The 26,429-nt window shown below is 36.9% G+C and overlaps 1 protein-coding gene across 34 annotated transcripts in view; it reads left to right on the top strand.

The window, feature by feature from the left end:
- The window catches only part of EPB41L2 (erythrocyte membrane protein band 4.1 like 2), a 111,244-nt gene that overhangs the window by 75,173 nt on the left and 9,642 nt on the right, over positions 1-26,429 (top strand). For 2 of the 34 annotated variants that reach the window (XM_085575148.1, XM_021540704.3), the window contains 13 exons: positions 1,370-1,522; positions 2,577-2,674; positions 7,210-7,382; positions 10,208-10,389; positions 11,885-12,529; positions 14,453-14,485; positions 17,500-17,646; positions 19,015-19,119; positions 21,792-21,935; positions 22,890-22,943; positions 23,146-23,703; positions 25,540-25,662; positions 26,147-26,245. In XM_085575148.1, coding sequence (XP_085431274.1) covers positions 1,370-1,522; positions 2,577-2,674; positions 7,210-7,382; positions 10,208-10,389; positions 11,885-12,529; positions 14,453-14,485; positions 17,500-17,646; positions 19,015-19,119; positions 21,792-21,935; positions 22,890-22,943; positions 23,146-23,703; positions 25,540-25,662; positions 26,147-26,245 — 2,514 coding nt within the window. Of the gene's footprint in view, positions 1-1,369; positions 1,523-2,576; positions 2,675-7,209; positions 7,383-10,207; positions 10,390-11,884; positions 12,530-14,452; positions 14,486-14,719; positions 14,783-17,499; positions 17,647-19,014; positions 19,120-21,791; positions 21,936-22,889; positions 22,944-23,145; positions 23,704-25,539; positions 25,663-26,146; positions 26,246-26,429 lie in introns of all 34 variants that reach the window. The other 32 variants (XM_085575175.1, XM_021540719.3, XM_085575149.1 and 29 more) reach the window with 31 other exon arrangements.

Raw genomic sequence — 26,429 nt, 5'->3', positions numbered from 1 at the left:
ACACAGTCTGCACAAGACTCTGTGTGCAGGAAAAACAGCACAAAAATGGCTAACAATCTCGTGTTACAAGAACTTTTAAGTCCAATCAAAAACTAAGCTACCCAATTAAGAAGTGACACCTAAATTATTTTCCTTTTTAACCCAATAACTGACCCCTTAAGAACTGCAACGCAGATTTTTCTACCCAATTACAAGATACCACCTAAACCCAAAAAGAAAGAGGAAGAAGAAAGAAGAAGGGAACTCAACACCCTATATCCTCCATCTTGAACCCATCTATAACATACTAAAAATCCTAAAATCTAAATTTCTCACCCATGTGGCATACTATGCTACTCTCTACAATCTATTTCACACTTTTGTGGTTTCTAGTTTACCTTGAGGCTTTGGAAGTTTTCTCCATGAAGAATGAAGGTCAAAGTCAGTGCTCCCCTGGGGGTCAGGATACCACATAGCAGACAGAGAAATATTCCCAGTGACCTGAGTTTTCACCATGAGAGTTAAAAAATATGGGGAGGAGGTCATGGGGGGGATTTTGGTGCTTTTTCCACTTCCTGGGATAGGTCAAATCAAGTTTTCCTTTCAAGTGTGATTTTTTTTTTTTTTTGTTAAAACCTCAAAAGACAAACTAATAACCTCCTCCCACTCCCTCTCATAAATCCAGAATCTCGAATCATTAGGAAACTTAAGGTATTGCAAGCATATCTGTTTTGTATTTAAAAAAGAAAACCAAGACTTTTAAGTACTGGAGAAGCATGGTTATATTTTGTTTTGTTAGTTCTGCCAGTGAAGCAACTCTGTAATGACAGTGTTGGCATTTGTTGGGGAGGACATGAGACTCTGCTGTATTGTGTAGTGTATCAGTAAGTGATTAGTTTTGTAGCCCATAAAACTAGCATCAAATGCTGTCAGTGAAAGAGAATGCTCAGAAACCTATCCATTACCTCCTCTATGTTTGCTGGAATAGTACATGACTGTAAAAGATCACCTTGATCACCAGCTTGTTCAGACTTACACTGACTGCTTTAAATGGGATAGTCTTGGTTGTCATTTTTCTTCTTTTAATATTTGTTGAAATTATTGCTAGCACACACACTGGCCATACCTTATCTTAGTCCCTATTACCAGGATATTGAAGAATTTCCCAGAACTGTGGCATATGAATGCCAAAATCATTACTTAGAGTCCAAAGTGCTTCCTATAAAATGAATATACTTGGCTATTTCTGTTTTAAGAATCTTATTGTGAGAGCCAGGTTTGCATATGAAACATGTCCCAGTTCTTATATTACTTCAAGGTATGTCAGCAATAATTACTTGTTTGGAATGTTGTTGAAGTGATTTTTATGAAATCATTTCATACTTGGTAGGATTCTGAAGGTGTGGATATCATGCTGGGTGTATGTGCTAATGGTCTGCTGATTTACAAAGACAGACTCCGGATCAACCGCTTCGCTTGGCCAAAAATTCTGAAGATTTCCTACAAGCGAAGTAATTTCTACATCAAAGTCAGGCCAGCAGAAGTAAGTAGCACCTTCCAGTTTTGTTTCTTTTGTGACATCATTTCTGTCCAGCAACAAGAAAACATCTTCATTTTTTCCACAGTTGTCCTCCTAAGGTTATGATATATTCAAGCAGAACTTATGAGGGTTTTTTCCTCTTCAGATTCTAATGATTGTATTAAACACCTGTCTTGATTAGTAAAGGCAAACCAAGAAGATCTATTTTATTTTTTTTTTCTTTATAGAAGCTGTCTTGTTATTTTATTGGGTTTTTTTAAGCAAAAAGCTAGTTACATTGGCCACATTGTGACTGTGCAAACTTGCAGTCTTGAGAGAGAGCCAGTTGCTTTTCCTCTTTGGGTGTAATTGTCCACTAAATGTCAGCACCTCAAAGACTTGAGTTATTCTGTAGATTGTTATAACTTTGTTAGCTGCTGTGGAAGTAGTGGATTCAACTTTCTCTTCAGTTACTGCTGAAGTTTCTGGGAATTGCTGAAGGGGCTGTGTGCATGTTTACATTTTGAACCCTTTGTTACAGGAAATTTAAAAAAACCCCAAAATGTCAAATATTCTAATGCTCTTTAAGTTTATCCTGTAAAGTGTTTAAGGTGGCTTTTATTGTGTGAATAAATAAAATAAAAGAGACATCCAAACATCAATTTTACAATGCTAACATTGTAGTTATGTAAGTTTTCTAATGCAGATGTATTGTTCTTGCATTCACTGCTGCTGTCATGGATTAAGTATTTTTGCTAAGTATTATATAGTGATACAGATCATATACATTTAACACTGCCATATAGATTTCAGATGTTTATTAAATCCAAGCAAAGTGCAAAGCACAACCTGCAGTACAATTACTTCATGCAATTTAGCCACCATGATATAGCCTACCAAGTATAATTCTTTTAAAAGGCTGGAAATTCTGACATTTAAAAGTAAATTTTAAAAATCTTATTATGTCTTATGGCAGGAATATTACAGCTTGATACAGTAATGGAACTATCTGAATTCTACCTCTTAATTAAAAGCCAGCTTAAGGAAATTGATTAATTTATTTGTGGATTCTTTCCAGCTGGAACAGTTTGAGAGCACTATTGGGTTCAAACTGCCAAACCATCGGGCTGCTAAAAGGTTATGGAAGGTTTGTGTGGAGCACCATACTTTCTTCAGGTAAATGATAATTCTCTCCTTCCCCCACTTTGCAAGGTATGCTCATATCTTTATTTTAAAGGGTGGAGGAAAGTAAAGATTTCCCCCTTCTTTGCCCCTTACAGTATCACCTCCTAGACAGAAGATAACCTGACAATAACTGATCCCAAATTACCAATTTCTAAAGTCTCAAGTACAATTAACTGCTTTATTCAAACTTCCAAGAGTGCTAAGAGGATGGAACTAAATAAGTGGTCATGGAGTACTGGAGGTATGCAAGAATTGCCTGGCCTCAGTCCTGTGCCATGTGCTCTGGAATGACCCTGCTTGAGCAGGGAGGTTGGACCAGATGACCCACAGTGGTCGCTTCCAACCTGATACATTCTGTGATTTGTGGTCTGTTTTCTTGAGAGACTGACTTTTCAGAATCACCATCTAAAAAGGCCTTATATATCATCACAAGATGGACTTGACAGTAATCTTCATTTAATTGATTTGAACATTCTGCTGAGTATAAATGCTTCTAGCTGAATTTTTCCTTATTTATGAACTAGGTTGAGTTCACAAATTCACAATCACTTTAAACAGACTACTTGTTTATGTAATAATCTGTAACATCCTCTGCATTTTTTTTCTCCAGCAATTGAGGAACACAGAACACTGAATTGGTCATTGAAACTATGATCTATTTGTTAATGAGCACCTTAACAACAGGCCTCAGAGCTGTTCCTCTGTCTACTTTCTCCACTGAAAAAGGATTTTGACATTGTTTAATTTTTACAAGAACACACATTCCATGAGGGTGTGCATGTGCTCCCTGCAGCCTAGGAGCCACAGATTTAGGTTGAATCTCCTATGAATTGGATAGGCATTGAATCCGAGTTTTTGCTTCAAAGCACAGTACCTAGGCACTGGTACCTGTGTAATGGTAAGCTTTCTCCTTCAGTAGCCTGTTTGTTTAAAAAAAGCAGTTGTGTTTTAAAGTAGATGCAATCCTATTGCTGAATATACTTACTAGATGGAACTTCAGAGAACTTGGGGACCAGGAGGTCTAAGCAGATGATTACTGGAACTGTCTCATTGGATGGTTTTCAGTATTCAGGTTTTCACTGAATGTAGCATGTTCTTGAATGCAAAGGTAGAATTTAGGCTGAAATTGCCAAATCTCAGCATAAATCGGTCTCCAAATGCTTAATTTAGAAGCACTTCTTTTTTAAATCCTGATCTGACTTTTTTTTTCATGTTGATGGGATTCATTTATTAACACAGTCCAGCATTCTATTCTTGAAAATTTGAAGTCTGCTTTGGCTGGTGGTCTCTATTGCCACAAATAGCATGCAGTTCTGTCTACAGTGAAGAGTTTATTAATACTCTTCAGATAACTCCTGCAGTGTTTTGCTTTGTTGGTAAGATGAATTTCCTAGTTTTGTAGTAATAAAATAGACCTGAATAAGGAAAAAGCAAGTGTTATGGAAGTCAAAAATCCTAAACTGACAACTCCCATTTGCAAGTCTGAAAGCTTTCAGGGGCATTAATAGCTATGAAATAACTTTACTACAGAAATTCTGACATAATAAAAATAATTGGATTTTATTCCAATTAGAAGTGGTTTTTCCTAACCAGGAATGACATTATAACAAGAATTATGTAACAAATACTTGAACCGTTCTGTAAATCCATATACTCCACTGATGTCATCAGAGACAAAATCCTTAGAATCTCTCATCCTGATTTAAAAACAGTAAAATAAAGCCAGCTCTATTTGCCTTCAAAGATAAAAAGCAAAAAGCAATTGCTACAGTCCAAGAGACTGTAGCTCATCCAGAGCATGTGTAAAGCTTGTGTATGATGCCACAGTGAATTGTATACAGTTTAGATGCATATTTTTAGCTTCCAAATCTCTTAGCATGTCCTATATAACACGGTGAGATTCCTTGTGTTGTCTTATGTAATGCTTCAGTTTGTCTCAAATAATCACAATAAGATCCATTCTGATAATGTATAGGAATTTCACTAGTATATGAAGCTATTTATAAAAATTGTAATGAACTGTATTGAAAAGGTCTACCAAAGGGCATTGTATTAACTTGTTATCAGCTCAAACTTAGAGGATTCCAGTAGCGTTTTCAAAGAGCAGCAATCTACTACTAAAAAATGCAGTCAAACCATATATCTACATAAAAGTTTTGAGATAAGCTTAGTTGACAGCTCTGGATCTTAAACAGTGTCTGCAGAAATGTGATTTTATTCCTGCTTTATGATATTTTATTTTATATTTGCATGATTTTTTCAGCATCTCCTCAGAATGTCTTAAAGTGTCTGCAGAAATGTGATTTTATTCCTGCTTTATGATATTTTATTTTATATTTGCATGATTTTTTCAGCATCTCCTCAGAATGTCTTAAAGTGGTAAAAACACAGTTTTCAGTTATTTTACGTAATTAAACCTGTAATACAAAAATCCATTCAAATGCCCTTAATGAGGAAGTAATTAGTTCTCTTGTTTTTTTCACATTAAAAGATTAAAAGTTTATCTCAGCAGGGTGGAAGATAAAAATGGCAGTTAATGCTGCAACCTTGCCAAGACTGGAAAATCAACAACTGAAGGAACCTTGGAAAAAACCCTTTTAGCCTTCTTTGTCCTAGTACATAATGCAGTCCCTCTTGGAAGTAATGGGGAGAAAGACTAGTCTTGAATTGTTTTCTTTATAAATGTTGGAACAGATTAAGATTTGCATTTTAGACATGGGGAATTGTATGCTTCTGGCTAGTGCCCCAATAAACATCCCCTCTTATGGAAAAGGGGGGGAAGGTGTTTTTAAGACTTAGGTTTACTTCTCATTTTCTATTCTGATTTGCTTGATAAGAAATTAAATTAATTTATTCACAAGTCTAGTCTGTTTTACTCATGAGGACAATTGATGAATGATGTCTCCCTGTCCTTATCTCACCCATAAGCTGCTTCTTACATCTCTCTCTTTTGTCCAGCTGAGAAAGGGGAGTGTCTTTGATAGGGCCCTGGTATTAGCCAGGGTCAGCTCACCACAGCTCACTGTTCTGTTTGCTAGCCATCTGAAAATTCTTCAGTTTTGCTGAAACTCATTTAGAATGATTGTTGCAGTCTTCAGAACCCAGTACTGGATAGTGCCTTTACGTATGTTGGATCGGATTTTGCTGACACAGATATTTCTGTGTAAGGGCTTCAGAAGAGGGGAACAAAGTCAAACAGTTTGAACTCTTGTTTGCCCATTTGTTCCATCCTCAGTACAAATGGCATTTGACTTACTGGTTATGCTTGAAAGAAGTTTATGTGCAGTGAGCTGCTCATTCTTTGCAAATTCTCAAATCAAGAAGCTTTGTCTGCAATAATCTGATAGTTTTATAGAGAGAGAGAGTAGGCCGTAATGGGTGAGCATGTATTGTAACATTACATTGATCCAGAAAACAACTTCAAAGGCCTTTCCAGAGCACTGGGGACTGGGAGGAGTTTCTTGCAGTGATGACTGTTTGCTTTATCAGCAAGGATAGCAGTGGACCCTCAGTGTTCCAGTTGATGATCAGATTTCAAAAACAAAATAGAGGCAGTAGGGTTAGATGAGTATGATCTAGAAGTCTGAAGTTACTGAAGGAAATTCAGGGATGTAGAAAGGATGGGATGTCTTCAAACTCACGTGATGGTGGTACAGAATCAACCAGGCTGGAAAAGACCTTAGAGATCATTAAGTCCAACCTATGACCTAACACCACCTTATCAACTAAACCATGGCATTAAGTGCCGCATCCAGTCTTTTTTTAAACACCTCCAGTGACAGTGACTCCACCAGCTCTCTGGGTAGCCCATTCTGGACTTTCTGGCAAGGACTCCAACACTTACTGTACAAACACACATACCTGGCATTAAGAGTACATATAACTCTCTTTCTCACCCTTTTCACAATATGCTTCTTCCCCCACTCCTTATATCCAGCAAACATCAACCTATATAATTTTATAAATGACATTGTAAAGAACATAGAGTCTGAATGTAGACTGTTAAACTTTTTGCTGTTGGGTAACAACTCTCCAGTCTTCTCAATCTTTTCACATGATATTCCCTTTTATACACCTTTGAGAAACCTTCCCTAACTTTAAGGAAGAGCAGCTGCTGTATTGGTACATCAAAATATAGGAAAGGCAGTGGAAGTGGGATGTATAGCTTTTGCCATAAGTAACACTCTAAGGCTGAGGTATTCTACATGACCTATAATGACTTCAGTTTTCAGGTTTTTCTACAAAAAATTAAAATGTAACCAAAATAGCACCAAAAGATAAGAGTCCCAGATGCTTGGTCATACTGTGGAAAAATGTGATGGTTACCAGCATTACTCCAACTGCAAACAATAAATAACATGCATTGTTTAAAAGATCTTTGAAGAGCTTACAGTAAATCCTTTCTTGGAGAGCACAAATTATGCACTGTGAACTGAAGCTGAAGTACAATAAGTAGCTTCAAATTAACTCATTAAATACTTAAAATAAAGCCTTTTAAACTGACTTAGTTCATATTTCCCTTTCAGACTTCTATCACCAGAACAGCCTCCCAAAGCGAAGTTCCTGACCTTGGGTTCCAAGTTCCGCTACAGCGGCCGTACGCAGGCGCAGACACGACAGGCCAGCAACCTCATAGACAGACCAGCTCCTTACTTTGAACGCACTTCCAGCAAACGTGTTTCCAGAAGCCTTGATGGAGGTATGAAATTTGAGTTATTTTTTCAGTGTTGTGATTACATTATGTGTTGTCACTCTGACCTGACCAACACTGGTAAATGTTAACGTTGCGGATGGCCAGAAGGTCATTTGACAGATTTATGAATTTCAATTTCTAAAGCCACTTTAGGTACTTGTCAGGGTTGGGTGACCTAAACATTAAGTTCAGTCACTGCCTAAATGATATGGCACTGCTGTGGGTATATGGAGTTCACTATATTGGGTATGTAGCATCTATGTACACTACTCATACCTTTTTGAAGGCATAGGCACACACTACAGGCTCTTAATAAAATTGTTTGGTCAGTAGCATCTTTTGAGATCTGGGTTGGTCTTGCACTTCTCTAAACAAAAAAGGCTGAACGAATTGTTCCTTAGAGTTTTCCATAATTTTGTTCAGTATATTGCTATCCTAGTATATTCAGTACCTCAGTGTTTAGTTAAACATTTTTACATTCACTTTGAATAGCTAAAGGGTTTTTTTCGTCATTACTGTATTTGGTCTTTTTGAGCACACATACCTTCTGGTTTCCTTTATTGGAAGCAGGCATTCTTTCCAAAGGCAGGTATAGCAACACTATGTGTGAGAGATGTAAAAGCACATGTCTTACTCAATTATATATAATGGAAAAAAACTATAGCAAAATAACATGAAGCTTGACTTAGATTCAGGCATGCACAACCTCACTAGAATAAAAGTGAACTATGACAGTGATGCGAGTTTAGCTACAACCGAGCTGTCAACTTTATCTTATTTTCTTAAAAAAAATCTTTTACTTAGGAAATTTTTACTTCAATATATGTTCATTCTCCGTACTATGACAAATGAACAAACTGTGACACTTCCTTGGGAAACGTACCAAATCTTACCTTCTGAGAACTAAAGTAAAAATATGAGGCAAAAGTCCTTGCACCAGTATAGCACATGATGACTTCTTGTGGCAACCAAAAGACCCAACACCACATCAGTGTTTTGTTCCTCTTCTTCTTTTGGCTAGAAACAATTTGAATTCTTCACAACTCTCAATGGTTTTATAATCAAGCCTCTCTGGCATCCCTTTTACATCATCTACAGAATACAGGCACACAGGCACGTATCTTCAGGTCCTAACTTTCACTCTTACAGAAGCATCAGGGTCAAAATTTTGACCATGATGAAACAATGTTCTGAAAGCAGCTTTGCACAAAAGGATCTGGAGAGTCCTGTGGAACAGGTTGAACACGAGTGAACATGAGAATGCTGACTGTATCCTGGGCTGTATTAGCAAAAGCGTAGCCAGCAGATCAGAAGAAATTATAGCTCCTCTTTATTCAGTACTTTCTGAGACTGTGCCTGAAATACTGTGTTCATCTTTGGGTTCCACAGTACTAGATGGGCAGTGACATATTACAATGAGCCCAGTAAGGAGCAGCAAGCTGGCTAGAGGGCTGGGGGCTGTGATATATCAGGAGAGGCTGAGGGAACTGTGGTCCTTCAGATTTAAAAGGAGAAGGCTGTAATGAGGTATTGCTGTCTACAGCTACTGACAGGGAACCTATAGAAAAAACAGACCCATGTGTTTCTCAGAGGCACCTGGTGATGAGGCAGTGAGGTGTGCCTGCAAGTTGAGACACAGCAGATTTCAGTTACAAGTAACAAATTTTTGCTTGTTTAAAAAGACCTTGAAGGTACTTAAAACTCAACTGGACAAGCCCTTGAGCAATCTGGTCTAATCTGACCTTCTCTGAGCAGGGGTTTGGACTAGCTGACCTCTGGATGTTCCTTCTGACCTAAGTTACTCTGACTTATCAAAACTTACTGAGCAATGTATACCCTAGAAATGCTCTATTTGCCACCCACAAAGGGATCAGAAGTTGAGGCTGCAGAACTTAGAGAGGTTTCCCAAAATCCTTAAATCCCAAATGCCACATTTCCCATTAGCTGAGCTTGGCTTCTTAGCATCTTAAGGGAGTCTCTGGTGTGAAGCTTAGACTTTTTGAAGGAGAATATCCCTCAAAGGTACTCCAAGAAACACCTCTTCCTCTCAGCTTTAATGGAGGTATTACATAACATTACTAAATGAATTAAGTTTATATCAAAGTTGTATTTATTAAAACTCCTTCTTTTAATGAATTCTCTTCTATTTCATTACTACTATTTTGATTAAGCCACTCATCATGATTTAAAAAAAGATCCATCCTTCTCATTAGTCCTGTTAGGCTGAGTCAAATAAGAGGAAGATAATTTAAGGCCTTTCACTCTCTTGTGCTTTGTCTATATTCAAGTATACATTATTAGTATTTCCCCCTTCCATTTTTTGCAAGCATATAGGGAGGAAAGTTCTTAGTTTCACTGAGTTGCTTGTGCAGTGTTGCTAAAGTTCCAGCAAAAAATACTGTGACAGTTATATGCATAACTGTTTCTAGATTGCATTAAAGTCGTCCTGTCAAATAGTGAATTTCCACAAAATGCTCTTCCATATTTCTCTCTCTTTTTCTAATGGTGATTTTTACACCCAAAAGATCATTACCTACAATTTATCTTCCAAGACTAATCAAGAAGTTGATAACTACTTGTCTGATACTGTGAGGGTATTTTCCATACAAAATATGTGCAAGTTTTATGATGGGTACTTTGCTATTCGTACCAGTGCAATGGGAACCACAGACTGTTTGTAAAGCTGAGAAGCTGAAAAATACTGTATCACTTAGTAACTAGCCTGTATTGATCATTGCTGACATCATCATAAAGTGTTTTTCGTAAGAAGATTTAAAACCAAAATGTTTCAGCTTCTCTAAATTAGCCGAAATTATTTTGTTCTCTAATAGCTCCCATGGGTATTTCAGACCAAAGTCTTGTAAGAGACTTCTCTGCTACTGGAGGGCAGGCTGCTGGAGATAAAATTATTGATCTTGAAGCTGCTGGTCGGGCCAAGTTAAAAGAAGGTGGCAGAGAAGAAGATGAAAGTCCACTCAAAACTCCACAATTAGAATTTACTCAGGATGGAAAGGTATGTCTGACTTTTACACCAAAATTATTTATTCATGTGAATGTCTGCATCCATGTGAGGTTTAGTGTCTATCAGTTCTGAGTATCATATAGAACACTATATTAAAATATTAAGGGAAAATTGTCAAGTGTTTTCTGTGTGTTTAATTTAATGTAAGTATATGTAAGCAAAAGAGAATACAAACTTTTAAATGGCACTGACCTAGATTTTTCTTTTATTGCTGTAAATATCATTTAAATGCTCAATAAGCTTCCATGAGTTTTTGAAAAAAATGTTTAAAAGGGTAAATCATGTTTTATTCACTTCCTTAGTTTGTTTAGACTTGAGTAAAAATGTTAATATACCATGGTTATGTACGGTCTACAGAGCTGGGCATATTATGATTGAGCTTTATTACCATGGGTAATGATTTTGTTTTAGTAGCCATTGCTGAACTTGTATTATGATGAAGGAATATGTTCCTGTGAAAAGTTAAGTACTGTGATCTGTTCCTGTTGCAATTGTTTGCTTGTCTTGTTTGTTTCAGCTACAGGGGGAATGTCAAAAAATTTAATCCATATTTTGTATGATTTGATGTAAAAGTTTCCTCCCAAAGTGCTTGTGCTGCTCATTCTCTCTTGGAGATCATTTCTATTTCAACAATTCTCCAGAACTTAGTTTAATATGTAAAGAGTAATTTTGTCCTCAAACATTTTTGCAAGTTAGCTACCCATTTTATTCTTGGTGAGACTGCTGAGTTTCTCTCTGCAGTTTATATGTTCCCACTGCATTCAAGTGTAGGAAGAGAGCAAATAACACAGCTGCATTTTTTTGCTTGCTGGCAAGTTCAAATAATTTTGAAATAGATGAAAAAAAAAGGCACACACAGTTTCTTTACGGGAGAAAAATGGTAAAATAAATTACTATGTTTTGCCTTTGGGCTTGGTTAAATGGTGATTCTCCCATGTTCTCAAAGTGGTGTATCTTTCAATATTTTCACCAAGGGAGGGGAAGGCAGTATTTTGGAAGGTTGTTCCAGGAAGCTGTTCAGTACGGTTTTGTTACATACACTTATTCTATGAACAGCTTTTCCTCTTTGCCCTAGTGGAGATGCTTCTTTTCCTTTTTGGTTCTCTTTAAGTCTTAGAGAAAACAGTTATAAACCCAAGAAGTGCCAGCTTGTCTTTTGTGTACTGCACTGTTCTCTGACCTTTCTGCCAAAGCTCTGAATGTCTGTCTGCTTCCATCTGTTTTAAGTGACTATTACAGTTCAAAAGTGCACAGTTCTTTACAGCCTAAGAAAAAAACATTTAGAATGTGTTCCTTTCATAATCCACAGAAGTAAACAAGTTGGCTGCTTGTAAAACACGGTGGGATTTTTATTTCTATTGCATTAGTAAAGCTATCCCTTCTTCTAAGTAAAAGTTTTCACTAACTAATAATTTCTCTTTTTCCCCCTCTTCATGTGCCTTCAAACTTGCATTTTTGTTGTGCTTTCATTTTCCACTGTGCACAGAATTCTTTTCTTCAGCTTACTCACATACACCCGTCATCACTGCCCATCCATTCTGTGTCATCCCATCTCACATACTTGTCACCTGTCCCGGAGATCGACATGCTTTCAGATATTTCAGAGGAAGATCCCTTTGAAGAGCCCCTCCTTACCATTCCAGACATTTCAGAGTGCAGTTCCATGGAACAAACATCAGATCATAAGAAAACCGGAACAGCTTCACCAATTAATTCCTTGGAATTGAGACCCCTAGCTAGTCAAGGCTCCCCTGCTGTTGAGGGAAAAATCCGTACAAATGACTACAAAAGCACTGAGTTGTGTGTGTCATTCAGCTTCTTCCGATGCCTTTCTTTTAGTTTTCGTTCTTTGCTTGATGAGGATGGCTATATTACTTTTCCTAGCCTTCCTGATGTTTGCATTTCTTTCCTCCCACCTGGCCTTCAGCACTATATTCCTATTACTTCTCCTTCCTTCATCCCCTCTTTTCTCCTTGTCTTTGTCCTGCTTCTGTCTGCTTTCCAGTCTATTCCTTTTTCACTCACATTTTCCCTTCCTCTCGCTCTGTCCCTCTGCTACCTGGAGCCTAAGGTGACTTCCTTTAGTAGCTCTAGTGGCAATGACCTGAATGACAAAGCAGAGGAAGAGGAGGTGTGTAATTTTGCTGCTTAAATGTTGACACTTGCACATTGCATTTATGCTTGTTCTCACGAGGCTTGCTCAGTTTTGCACACTTCCTAGTTTAGAGGTGTTTCTGTGTACATGCCTGTAAATACATCTATCAATACACAAATGCACATGTGTATATCTATATCTTTTTAGCATTTCTCATTTGTGAAAAATTGCCATTGTGGGATTTTTAGTCAATAGATAGCTTATGGTTTTTCTGCCTAATTTCCTATAGCATGCATAATCTCATTGAATTCCCCAGATACTGAGCTGCAGGTGGACTTGCATTGTAGCTCAAAGTGTTAATGAGGACATAAAACTGAATACTGAAAGTGCTCTGTGTAACAATAGATATGTTATTTGATACTATTTGCAAGTTCTATTTGCAATGTCAATTGGTTTTAAAATGCCTGTCCTCCCGCATGCATTGACTGGAATGTACATCTCTGAAGTTCTGTTTAGATCTGAAAAATGAAATTCCTAAAAGCTGAATTCAGAAAACTGAATACTTTAAAATCAGTGTTTTGATTTCAGATGTTTCAGCTCTACAAAGGTGTGTGCAAAGCTGAGTCTGTCCAAGGCACTTTTTCTTTTTTTACATGCTTTGATTAATCTCTAGCAGCAGTTGAGACTGATTTAGTTCATTAGCTGGGATGGCAGGTTATGTCAGACCGTGTCACTAGAATCTGAGCATTCTTTGGAATACACTGCTAAAATGTACAGAAGCCTCAGTCACACCAGTATGTTGCTCTGATCATCTGGAGTGGCTGACATACTGCCTCCTTTCCTTATGTCTGCTGCACATGTTACAGCAATACCACTAGAAAAAGGTCTTCTATTTTGATCCTCAAAGAAAATATTAAACCAATTATTATAGAATCAAAATGGAGGAGAGGATCTGTTTAGTGTTACATTTAACAAAGTTTGCTAAACCCATGAACATATTAAAGACCTGCTGAATAAGACACGATGCCATTATAATACCAGTCTAAGTATAAAATAATGAAAAACATGACTTCAAGATTTTCTCAATTTTTCCGTAGCCTAATCCAATCAATAATTTTTAGTGTAGTTACAGAAAATACAACCCCAGATAAGTCAGAAATTAATAAAAATGTTATATGTACTGTGTCATTCACACAGAATCCAAAATGCAATAGTATGAGCAGTAAATCCATCTTCAAATTTATGGATTTGCACAGTGTTGACTTGTAAATCTTTTACTAAGATTGTCAGTTGATATTTGTACTTGTCAAGAGACAACTGGGAAGTGGTTCAATTTTTAAAGAATGCTGTCCCTTAAGGCATTCAGAGTACTTGGAGATGAGATATGAAGATTACCTACAGAAAATTATCTACAGAATTAATTGCAGTTTAAAAATAAATATATTCACTTAACAAAAGGTGTATATGTATATGTGCAAATAGTTAATCCCAAGACAATAATGTTCCTAAAATTGAAGACAGTTTGTAAATAGTCTTTAAGTGTTTGACTTGAACCCTAAACTCTTTTCCCAAATGAACTCCTGGATTAGATTCCATTTTCCCATCAATTTGTTGCAGAATTTAAGTCACTTACCATATAAATTATGCATATCATTTTTGTTTGTTACTCATTCTTAAATTTTCACCTGGGAAACAATAAAAAGTTCAGCAAGAAAGGGACACAGTGTGAAACTTCCATTTTCCATGCCACTTATGCCAAAAGTTACTTCAGCCATTCTACAACAATGTAGGTGCAAGAAGACCCAAGTTGCTTAATTTCAACATCTGGGGCCGAAAAAGTCAAGGTCTGTAAAATCCAGCACGCTTTGCAGTATTTACAAAGAGGTGAAGCCTCTGTGTTAGTCTGTAAGCCAGTGTTAACTCTTCCTTTTCTTGATAATTTGTCATGCGCTTGCACAGGTGGAATACGAAGAGGAGGAAGCACAGCAGAAGGTGCTTGGTTGTTCTTTTACAATTGAACCTGGCTGTGGCTGCCTGCCTTGTTAGCATCCTAAATTTTCTGTTAAATTTTGTTTTGTCTGAATAGTGCCTTTTCACCTCACCATTTTATTTCCTTTATTTAACTGTCTGATTGTAAGGGTCCTTTTTTATTTACTTGCTGGTCCATTTTATGTTCTTTATGTTTTGTTTTTGTTTTCTTTCTGTTTATGTGGTTCAATTTCACAGATCAGTTCCTTGAGAGTAGACGGGGAAAATATTTATGTCAGACATAGCAATTTAATGTTGGAGGTTTGTATGTAATACAAAAAGTACTCTCCATTCTCACGGGCTGCCAGGCTGCATGGGATGGGAGGTCACCTGCAGGCTGTTACGGCCACACTGCATGAAGTGCATGGGGAAAACCAGCTTGGAAATGTTGCATGTTACTATTCTAGTTTCTGAGTTTAAACAAAAAACAAATGCAAAACACCCACAGCCAACCCTCAGCTTGAACACAGAATGTAAATTTGTGTATTTTTGCTAAATGTTTTCAAGGTGGCAACTGGGAATAATAGCCCTATTTAGATACAGCAGGCACATGGGTGCAATTCGTAATTCCAAATGGATTTTTGTACATTGTACCTCAATGTTTGCATATTCAGTTGAGTAGGGTTTCCAGCTTTTGCCAGTTTAATCAACCTTCCTCAAATACATGAGCTAAATAAATAAAGTTAGTAAGGGGCAAGCAGTAGAAGTATAGAAAACTAATTCTGGTTCTGACACTGGTTTTTAGGAACATTGAAAAATGATGCAAGGATCAGATATTCAAAGGGAATGTTTGAGTATCTTCTGAAATATTTGCTGTTTTTTTTTTTCCTTTTCAAATGGAAGTAAATTTTGCTTCTTGAAGGTTGGTTTTCATTGCAGATGAGCAACAGCAAAGAGCTTTGAACAGTGTGTTCACATGTAGTGCATTGTCACCAAAGTAGAGATTTTTATTATAAGAATTTTCATATAGATTGTTGATCTCAATTATTTTATCAGAGACTGTAGTTGTTATTAGTATCATTTAACTTGTGGTTAATAACTTAAGCTAGTAACTGAAGATATTTTTAAAAATCATACTGCTGTCTTTATTTCATTCATCCAGATGGGGCTATAAATAATTCCCTTTGTCACAAAACCAGTTTTTTTGAAAATCATTGGTTTTGTTCAGTAATAAGGAGATGTGTGGATCGCAGTAACCCAACTAATGTTTTATGGCTTTTTGCAGCTTTTTGATCACTATTGAAACTTTGCTTGTGTATAACTTACTGAAGCACTGAAAGTGTGCGTTGCATAACTGTGCTTTGATCAAGCCCAAGAAATGTGCCTTGTGTCAAGCCAAGACAGGTCTTAAAATGATTACAGGATTGTTACTAGCTTCAGTTGTGTAACAGAATGCCTTTGGCAAAAGATTTTATTTCACTCAAGAAATATAAACTTTAGGGGGGACATATTTAATGTCTCATTTGTTAGTCCAGGATGAAAAGTGGTCCTGTGACAATACAAACATACAGAGTTGCTGGAAGGGGAGAGGTTCAAATGTTCAAAATGCATGCAGGCTTATCCACAAGGTTAGGAAATAGATGTGCAGCACCAAACCCTTACTGGGGCTGAACACACAAATGAAAAGAAACTAGAACCTAAGGAGTTTGGGGTGTGGGTTTTTCATGATTTAATGTGAAGCATCTTTGCATTGTAATCACTGACAATAAAAATCCTAACCTAAATGGTAGATTTTAGAACATTCTACTAAAAAGTATTTAAAATCCTTGGAAAAATCCAGATTCTTTACCTATATAATTATATCTGATTATATTCTTTTGACAAAACTTAATTATGTCTGCATTGATAATATTTCATTTCAATCTTCAGTCTTTTAGTACTTTACTAAAAATGGATCTGAGGCTTAAACTTGACTATAACTGTAAAATACTAATGAAAAAATATTCTTGTGTTAGAGTGAGCATAAGCAATATGGGCTTTTCTTGAGACCTGGAATTCTGGAAGGAGGACAAATTGTGAAAGCAGGGTGAAATCTGCTTCTCCCACCAAATCCCAGCCATTGTATTTAGAAGACAATGAATTATCAAGAAAGCTAAGCATATATATTTTTGTCCAATTACTAGAGCAGTTACATTTTGACATAGCTTCTGAACCTTACCTCTGTCCTGTAGCTGATACAAAGTGAAAGAATACCTTGTAATTACTTGATCCAAGGTGCTGCAGTTTGGCCTCAATGGTCATGAGAAAATCCAATTCACACTGTGGTGTTTCCTTTGGCACTGAGGTGAAATTTAGATAATTTTCTTCGTACTGGCATGCACAAAAACTATTCCTACTTGTCTGTCTACTGTCAGGTTGCTAAAAGTAGAATTGGCACGTAACAGCTTTTAAGTCTTTAAATCTGATTCTTCCAGTAAGTTTTAAGCCTGCATGAGAGGCACAATGAGTTGTCTCTCTGAAGCTAAGTAGATATTAGCTGCTTGTATATTTGGCCTTGTAGTATTGTGTTCACAGATATAAGTATTTTTCATAGAGCTTGTAATATCATGAAAGATGCATTTTTATGCTCCTTGGGTTAACCTGTTCTTTCTTACAGCTACCTTCAGTAATGTTAGCTGTGCAGTATCCTGAAACATTTGTGTCTGTGGTTACAAATTTTACGTGAAAACAAACAGCTCCTGGAAATTTTTGGACTAAAGTAGCTCTTTGCAAAATCCATGTACAGCATTATTTTCCTTTGCTTTAAAATATGGACGAAACAGTGTATGAGTAAGACCTTTACTACAAAAACAAAACCAGAAAATCTTGGTCCCTTATAATATTAAACATTTGTATTTTGAGGTTCTACAAAGGAGGTCACCACACACAAGGCACTTTTCTTGGTTTGACTGCTTCTATTTCCTTTTTATTTTTTTTCAGTTAAGTTTGCTTTTGTTGTCGTGTTTTGTCCTACTTTGTTTTATGTTGCGGGTTGCTAGGACCTGGATAAGACCCAGGACGACTTACTGAAACACCAGGCTAGCATTAGTGAGCTCAAGCGCAATTTCATGGAATCCACACCCGAACCACGCCCAAATGAGTGGGAAAAGCGGCGTATCACACCTCTGTCCCTACAGACACAAGGGGTATGTCACTGCTCACACCTGTCTGCATGCCTTTCCATACAACCCTCTGTGTCATACAGCAAATGCAGTTTGTCCTTCAGGTTAACACTTTATTTGTCTGATATAATATTTGTTTATACTAAGTATACATTAACTTTTTTACCATTATTATTGGACCTGACTTTAAAGAGTGGGTGGAATTTTATTCTTCTACATGAACAACTGAATTAGAAGAAAACAGAAGTGATGGCAGCATTTTCCTGTATGTTAAGGATATTTTAAATTTCACTCTGATTTACACAGATTGATAGAAACGATTTTTCAGTGACAGTAGAAATCTTCCTTCCTTTTCTATATGTTATCTATATCTCTTCATAGACAGCTTGTGCATAATACACACACAATCTGTGTTTTGTTTCAGAAGGACTTTATGTGATCAGTTAATTTACAGTGTTGACTTCAGGACACATTTAATGTAGTTGTTAAAATTTACCTATCTTAGTCTTTAAAAGTCTGTAAAATGAATTTATCTACTTCTCTTACCTCTCCTTTCTGACTGAACCTTGAAGTAGCACTATGGAATACAGTTTTCTACAAATATCACCCTCAATGCCTGTAGCAAGAAACCTACCCAAATTTCTCATGCTGTTGTGAAACTTTTAGTTCTCTTGGGTTATTAACTATTTCTTCAATACAGTAGCTGAGTGCATTGGTCTTTCAAAGAAATCAGTTTGTTGTGTTGTTGTCCTTGTCTATCACCATGGTTCCTACCCTTCCTTCCTTAAATGTATTTTTGTCCTATCCCTTTAAATTCTTCAGGTTTTTTTTAGTCCACAGAAAGGTGAGCTTTCAATTAAGCAGGCCTGATGCTACAAAATTATTTTTGATAATAGGACATTATTTCAGTAAGATCTGTAAGTGATCTGAACTGTGAGTATGTGCATACAGAGAACACAGTGACTAACCATGCATCACTTCTTATTTTTTTAATTTGTGGTTACTGACAAGAAATTCCTCAAATTTCTGAGTAGTACCTTAATATTTCTACATATAATGGTATATGCACAGGTACAAATGTTGGTCATATTTTCAAACATTCATGATACAGTGATTCATTTAATAGCTATAAATATATTTTTGGTTGAAACAGACATTTATGTAAAAATGTAACTTATTTTTTAATATATGGTTTTGTATATTTTCTGTATTGATTTCTTCTCTTGAAATTGAGGGCCTTGCAAGTTACTCGATATTTGGTGGTTTCAGTTTTTTTGCTCATTTCATATGTTCTGTCACTTCCAAATAATTTGTTTTTATGTTGATGTATAGTGCATGTCTGTCTCATTGCTTGTTGATTTACATTGGCTTTATAAAATGAAAACCAAATAGAAAAAAGGAGACCACATTTTCCAAGTGAAAACACTGCCTGGGAAGGAGAAACAATGGATTCCAATGCCATGGATTGCTGGAGCAAAACCAGAGGAAACTGATAAGGTGGCTGCCCTGAAACCTGCTGCTTTTTTGCTGTTCTGCTGTGGGCTAGCTTGGTGGCTTTGGCACTTCTTTCTTTTTCTTTTTCTTTTTTTTTTTCCTTTAAGGAAATAACTGTTTAAAGCCAATAATGAAAGGATAATTTTGAGTTGTAAACCAGGATCTCTGTGTGTATATGTCAATACATACACATGTATGTGAATGCCAGCAATGTTTTGCTTAAACACCAGACTAACCATGAAGTTCTGAATGGCCACCGGAGAGAAACCCAGTGTTTCATTACTGTTCAATACTGGAAAATTACTGTATTTGATGTGACTAGGGTGATGGCAAAAACATGTATTTTCATTCTATATATAAATAATTGCTTGCAGTTATGTGACACTTGACACAAGAACTTTTGCTTTGTATGTTGACTATATAATGATTATTCAAATCAGTAATGCTGTGTAAGCAGCTTCATTTCAAAAGCAACCTGTTCTGAATACATCTGCACTTCTGTGCCTGTCTTTTCATTAAGGAAAAGAGGGAGGTTTTGTCCCTGATAACATCTATGTGATGAAAAGCACTCTAACCAGTGGGACTAGAAGCAGTATGATAGTGATGATGAGTAGCAATTGTGATGTTGCTTTTTTACATCACTTTTGGTCTATTAGGTTAATATGAAGCTGGCAATCCTATTTCACTAACATAGATATGACATTTGGGGAACTGTATTTCCATCCTGAATTATTTGTTGATGGATGCCTGTTGATCCTTGCCTGTCCTTTAGGATAGATAAATAATAGATGAGAATAAAGCAGGGATACCACTGCTAATATTCTTTTTTTGCTTCAGCAAAAATGCTTACAAGTAATTTTCTATTTCCTAGAAATGTTATTTTGGGTACATCTCATTTGTGTTACTATACTTCTAGATCCACCATACTCCTGCAAGTGCACAGCATCTGTGACTTAATTAAACAAAAACTGACACACTGATATAGATTGCAAATAGGAGAAACATTTCTATTTTATGGATACTCACAATACTTTTTTTTTTCTTTAAGCCATCCCCCACAGCTTGTAAACAGTATTTCATGTTAGAGTGTATGACTATGTACCAGAAGATTTTGCCAGGAATTTAAACACAGGCTGATACAAAATTAATTCTATCTATACATTTAATCCTTTCTAATAAATACTTCAGGGAACAGGGAGCATTATTAAATTAGTTGTGTGACTGAGGTTTTAATTTTAAAAGACTGGAAGACTCAAAATTTTGAAGGTGGGAAAGTGCTAAAAGATGGGTGTTATATGCCTGCCTTTAATTACATATATAAGGGGGAGCAGTGGTAGAGAGAGATGCACACAGACAGCCTACCACATAAAGATTTTGCATTTCCCCTTCATTTTTTTTTTTTTTTTTTTTCTGCTTTGAGCGGTCAGAAAACAAGTTACCAGACTACAATGAAAAGAGGATCATGAAAGTTTTTGCCTTTTGATGTAATCTGTTAATAGATGAATGTTTCTTGGGTGGGGTAATCTAGGGAAAGAAAGTAGGGGTAAGGAACACATTGCCCAATTGGAGATTCGATGTTGCATGAAGGCAGATTTAAAAACTTGCATTCCTGTTAACTCTTCTTAGCCACCATTGAAATAAACTTTGGATTTTAGTGTAGGAAAAGAAAAAAACGAGTTAGGGGTTCTTTTTCTTTTTCCTTCTCTGTTCTTCTGCATGCCATACGTGTCGTAGTGTCCCTACAGTAGCATGGTGTAACCTCTGTCAGTTCACACTCCCATCACCGCTCCCACGGTGAGTCCCCAGGGCTGCAGTTGTGTGCATGGCACCTCGGCTTTCTGCTTCTGGCATCATTCTCTGTAGTGCCCTTCGGGAAGGCTGAAATGTATCTCATGAAATGTTGTCAACATGTGTCTTATGTCCGCGTTATGTATTTGTATGTTATCGGCTTTTTATTTTAACCACTTTTACTTCTAACTTCTTACCAGAGCTTGTGGAGTGAAATCTGGAATAAAGAACTGTAGCCTTTTCAGAGGCTTGTACCCACTTGAACTTTCAAAGTTTGCTTAACCATACAGATTTATAGCCCTGCAGAAAATAGACCAGATTATGAACATATGCCTTAAAGCAATGTGTCATCTTTCATGTATGTTTGAAAGATACAAGTTTTCCCGCTGAAATGGGACTTCTTGAAAACAGATTTTTAATCAACATGAATTTGCTTAGGATATTTAAGTATTAAAAAATAGCATTTATTATAAAGAAATAAGAAATATTTAAACATTTCAGCACTGTGGGTATATATCCTAAGCAAATATCCCCAACAGCCCTAGAGCTCTGATCCAGCTGGGCTGTAGAAGGTGTCAAAAATGGATTTTAAAAGGGAAAAAAATCCCAGGCAGTAAATACGGAGTTACCAGCTAGGTAAACTGTGCTGTTTGGGAAGTCCGTGTCGGTGTCGGTGTGTAAGTAAGTGTCGGTGTGTAAGTAAGTGTCGGTGTGTAAGTAAGTGTCGGTGTGTTCGTTCGCGCGGTGTCCCCCTGTCCGTGCCCCCCGCTCCTGCCGAGCCGGTGCCTTTGTCACGTCTCTCTCTCGCCGAACCTCTCCCACTGTAGGTGGCTGCCGCTCCGCCCGCCGCTGTCTAATTCTTTCCTTTCCCTTCTCTGACCGTCTAGAGCCTGGAAGAGGAGATTGCGTCCATTTTGTTTAGTAAGGAGCGCTTCGGCGCCGGCACCAGCGGGCCCTTCGCCGCCGCCAGCCCGGGGCCAGCAGAGGGCGCTGCGGGGGAGCAGACGGGCGCCGCCGCGCCGGGGCCCCAGGTGCTGCTCGGGCGCGGGGCCGCGGCCCGCCGGGGACGGGACGGATCCCGCCGGGACGGGCACAGGGATAGGGACCGGGACCGGGCTGCTCCCGCCCGTCCCGGCCTGCCCCAGAGCTTAACTCTGCATCTGCAGCACGCCAGAAGCAGGGAGGAATCAGTGCTTGGCTAAACTTAGGCTGCATAGATGCTGCGCTAGGTAAACAGCAATAAAAGGTAGAATTAAGTCACAGATGGTGTGTTGGTTTTTGAATTCTTTTCATTTGGGCTATTAATTTTGCTGCAGACTGTTTGCTAAGTGTTCGATTAAAAAAAACCTGACATCCTAATACATCATTTACTGCAGGCTTTCAGATAGCCAACATTATTTTGTTATGGAACAAATCCTAGTAAAGCTGCTTTAATATAATTCTTTTGGCTCCAAACTAAATTCTTATAGGACCTTCTTTTGTAATCCTGTATTGCTATTCTGACAGCATACTACCCTAAGCAGTCTTCCTCTCATTATCTATTAAGTTGCATAAAATAAAAGACCAATGACAAACAACTAATAAAACCATGCAATAATGCCTTTCTTACTGTTTTTTAAATTATGGCAAACTGGTAGTAAAGCATTAGTTTTTCTCTTTACTGTTGTCTAATAATTCCTGATTTAACTGAGAGAAATTACTGCCTCGGTAGCATCACTGGCTACCAAGGCAGTTATTTTATTTTTTTAATTTTTTAAAATTTTTTATTTATTTTTAATTTTCAGATTCAATTCTTACACCATTCTTACACCTACTTTTGATTGAATATTTAGATTAAGTGTAAGGCAACTAGTATCTTGCAGAGAATATGTAGCATTTCTCTAGTCTCATGTGTATACATTCTTAAAAGCTTGCTTGGAGGATGTTGCACTGTTGAAAAGGGTTATGCATTGATTTGTGTCCTCTGATTGCTTTTTGTTTCACAGAGACATGCTTCCAGAGCAGAAGGTCCTTGTACTGGAGTCAGCGATGCTGATAAGGTTCTGCAGATTTTTTTCCATGACTAAATTTGGCTCTAACTCTTCCAATCCATCTTCATTCTTTCCTTCCTTCTTTTTTCAGTTAACCATCACAAACATCTTTTGTCTTCCATATGACATGAACCAGCTAATTTTATTTTCATCATTTTAATTTATTCATATACTCTTCTTTTGTTTATCCTCATCCATGTTTTTTGTGCAGAGTTCACATGAGACTCTGGACATAGTGGAGGAGAAGAAGCAGGCAGAGTTTGGGATAGAAGAAACACTAGTCGTAGACGAAACCAACAAAGGGAAAATGCAAGTTGCCACTGATGCTGGGGAGACATGTAAGGTGGAGCACGTGTCAAAAAAGGACTCTTCATCATTGCCATCAGATAGTAGCAGCAGCAGCAGTAGTAGTGAGAGTGAGGATGAAGAGGTGGGAGAATACCATCCACATCATAGGGCTATTGAGGAAGTCATCAGGGAAGAACAGGAAGACGAGGAAGACATGAAAAGGAAAGAACATGAAGAAAATACGCAGCATGTGGAAGCCATACCAGAAGGCAGTAAACCAGTACCAGTTGAGCACACACAAGTTACAGTTGAAGATTTGGTCCACGAAAATACAATTACTGTAGCTACAGAAGAGAAGAATTTGTCAGAGCAAATTAAGCAAGATGTAGGTGAAGAAAAAGAGGAGGAACAGCTGAAACTCAATGGAGATGTGTCTCATGTTGACATTGATGTTGCACCACAATTAATTTGTTGTTCTGAGGTAAATGGTAGAACAGTATGACAACTAGATTAAGCAGAGGTATTTCTTGGGGTGAAAATATACCTGCCTTTCTTCTTCTCCTATTCCTCCACGTCTTCTGGCATCCAACAAGATTCAGATCATTTGGAAGGGGAAACCATTGATGAGCAGTGAAATTCTGTCTCCCTCAGTTATGGTTTCTGACTTTTTGCTAGAACTGAGTGAAAATCACCAGTAAAGGCAAACCTTCCAAAGACTGAGATCTCTCTCTTTTTTTGAATCTCCTCCATATTTTATATGCACATACATAATGTGTATTTATTATTTGCATGTTCCCAGTGTTTTAGTCTTGTCTTGTTTATTTGTCAACTGTTTTTGACAAGTCCATGACATGTAATCGTGATTGGAAAACTAGTGCAAATTGGAATTAGAAGGCATCTGTCACAAATTTTTGTTCCTTTTTTCCTTGTACTCACTCAGTGCTTTTCTTCCCTTTTTTCCCTTCCGTTCAATAAAACATTATGGATTTGTAGGTTAGAATATGTATGGCTAGAAAATGCAGAGGTGAGAGCACTGCACTGTTAAGTGGTGAGGCTCTTATCACAATGTTTCTGTGAAGTCTTCTAGTGCAGTAGATACTTAGGAAGCATGCATGAGTTCCTATCACAACCAGTTGTTTTAAGCCAAACAAGGTTGAAGAGTTGATTACTGGGCAAATGATAAAGTAGAAGGGGAAAAAATGAAAGGCAGGCATGTATGTCTTTGTAAATTTGTCATGATCTTCTGCTAAGTTTTTCACCAGTTTGGTGAGTTTTTTGTAGTTCTCTACCTGCTTGTTCTTGTAATGGTGGCAATTTTTTTTTTCTGCACTTTTTAATCAAAACAACTCACATTTTTTCTTTTGCTGTCTTTTGCATGCACAGCTGTTCTGATTAGTGATGTGAAAGAATTAGTTTATTAGACTTTTAAAATTTGCAAGTTCCCACACTTCCTAAAAGCATAGATAGTTTGGAAGAAGGGGATGAAGGACTGCTGTGTGTGCAAGCATGAAAGGGTGTTTGGGATTTTTTCCAGGGATTTTTACCCTATGTGTATTCAAAATCAACATAAGATATAAGCTGATGCATCTAGAAAAATATCAAAAGGCTTTAGTTCTTAAATCTAATGAAAATCTGCTCCAATAAGATAAGTAATGAGTTCACTAGCTTACAGACCCCAGGTTAATTGCTTTATTTGTGATATTGCAGAGAACACCAATAGTTTACTCTAAATTGTTGAAGTAGCCTTTTAGAATTTTTGTCAACAGAAGTCATTGACTTCGAGAAAAATTTAGACTGCTTAAAATCTGGTTTGCAAAAGCTTTTATTGTTCAGAAGTAATGCATATTAAAAAGTTACATGTTTATGGAATTTTTAGTCCTGATTTGCAGATTTGACAAGTGATAGGTATTTTCCTGAATTAGTTCTAATACAAAGTTTATCTGTCTGACCTAGCTGTTAATTTCTTTCTGCAAACTAAGATTTTTATTTTTTTCATAGTGATGCTTTTACACATTTTCAGTACATGTGTTGCAGCTTTGTTTTAGCAATGCTCTTTGGTATGTACTGTTGGCTGAAACACTGAACTTTGACAAGGTTATTAGATTACATTTTCCTACAATGTTATGGATATTCTAGAGGGCTGATGTAGTAATCTTCATTTCATTTTGCTTATTTATTGCATGCTTTTTGTATGGGAAGTCAGTCAAATACTTATCTTACTGTTATGCTTTTATTGAGCTTTTGGTTGTGTTATCTTGGTCCACTTTACAGAACTTCTTCTGTCTTTTGAATTGATTGTTTATTTCTTGCATCACAGCCTCCAGTAGTGAAAACAGAGATGGTAACCATTTCAGATGCCACACAGAGAACTGAAATCTCAACTAAAGAAATTCCAATTGTTCAAACAGAAACTAAAACTATCACATATGAATCTTCACAGGTATGGTGACTGGTTCGTTTGCAATCTTATTTTTATTGCAGTTATGTAGATCAACATGGATAATATCAAAAAATGCTTTTCAAAAGCATATACTTTTTTTCCTAGCAGATAAGATTATACTTTAACTATGAATTAGATAAGTGAAATGTTACAAAACCATATTACTTAAGAAGTTTTAATTTCCTTTTGCTATATAAAGACTTAGTTGCCGACTGCAAAAGTATAACTCACTTTAATCCTGTTTTGGAAACTTGATTAAAATATCTCATTTCTCCTGAAAGGAATGCATAACAGTGAGTATGAATTCTCCACAGGAATGGGCCATAATAGCCTTACCTGACTCTGTAAACTTGGCTGGTTTCTATTTAGATCAGTTCTAGCTGAATTAAAGAATATGTTTAGTAAGAAAACTAGCCTTTTCTCCTGTGAAAACAAAGTTTTTTAAATGCCAATATACAATAATATATATATATTTTTTTAATAGCTTGATGGCAACGCTGTTGGTGATACTGGTGTGCTGGTGAGTGCACAGACAATTACATCAGAGTCCATTTCTACTACCACAACTACACACATCACAAAGGTAAATTATATTTCATGTCTTTCTTAATTAAAATACACTGGACCCTCCAAACACAATTTTACATGAAGTTTCTTGTACATCTGCTTATTCATAGAGGAAAACTAACTTGAAATGGAAGGGATTAATTCCAGGCATGTGTGAGAATTATATCATTCTGTACAGATTTTGAAGACAGAAATCCTAA

This window comes from Lonchura striata, chromosome 3 (genome assembly GCF_050655825.1).
Source record: "Lonchura striata isolate lonStrDom1 chromosome 3, ASM5065582v1, whole genome shotgun sequence".
Taxonomy (NCBI): Eukaryota; Metazoa; Chordata; class Aves; order Passeriformes; family Estrildidae; genus Lonchura; species Lonchura striata.
The sequence above is the reverse complement of the archived record's forward strand: the minus strand, read 5'-3'. Positions and strand labels throughout refer to the sequence as shown.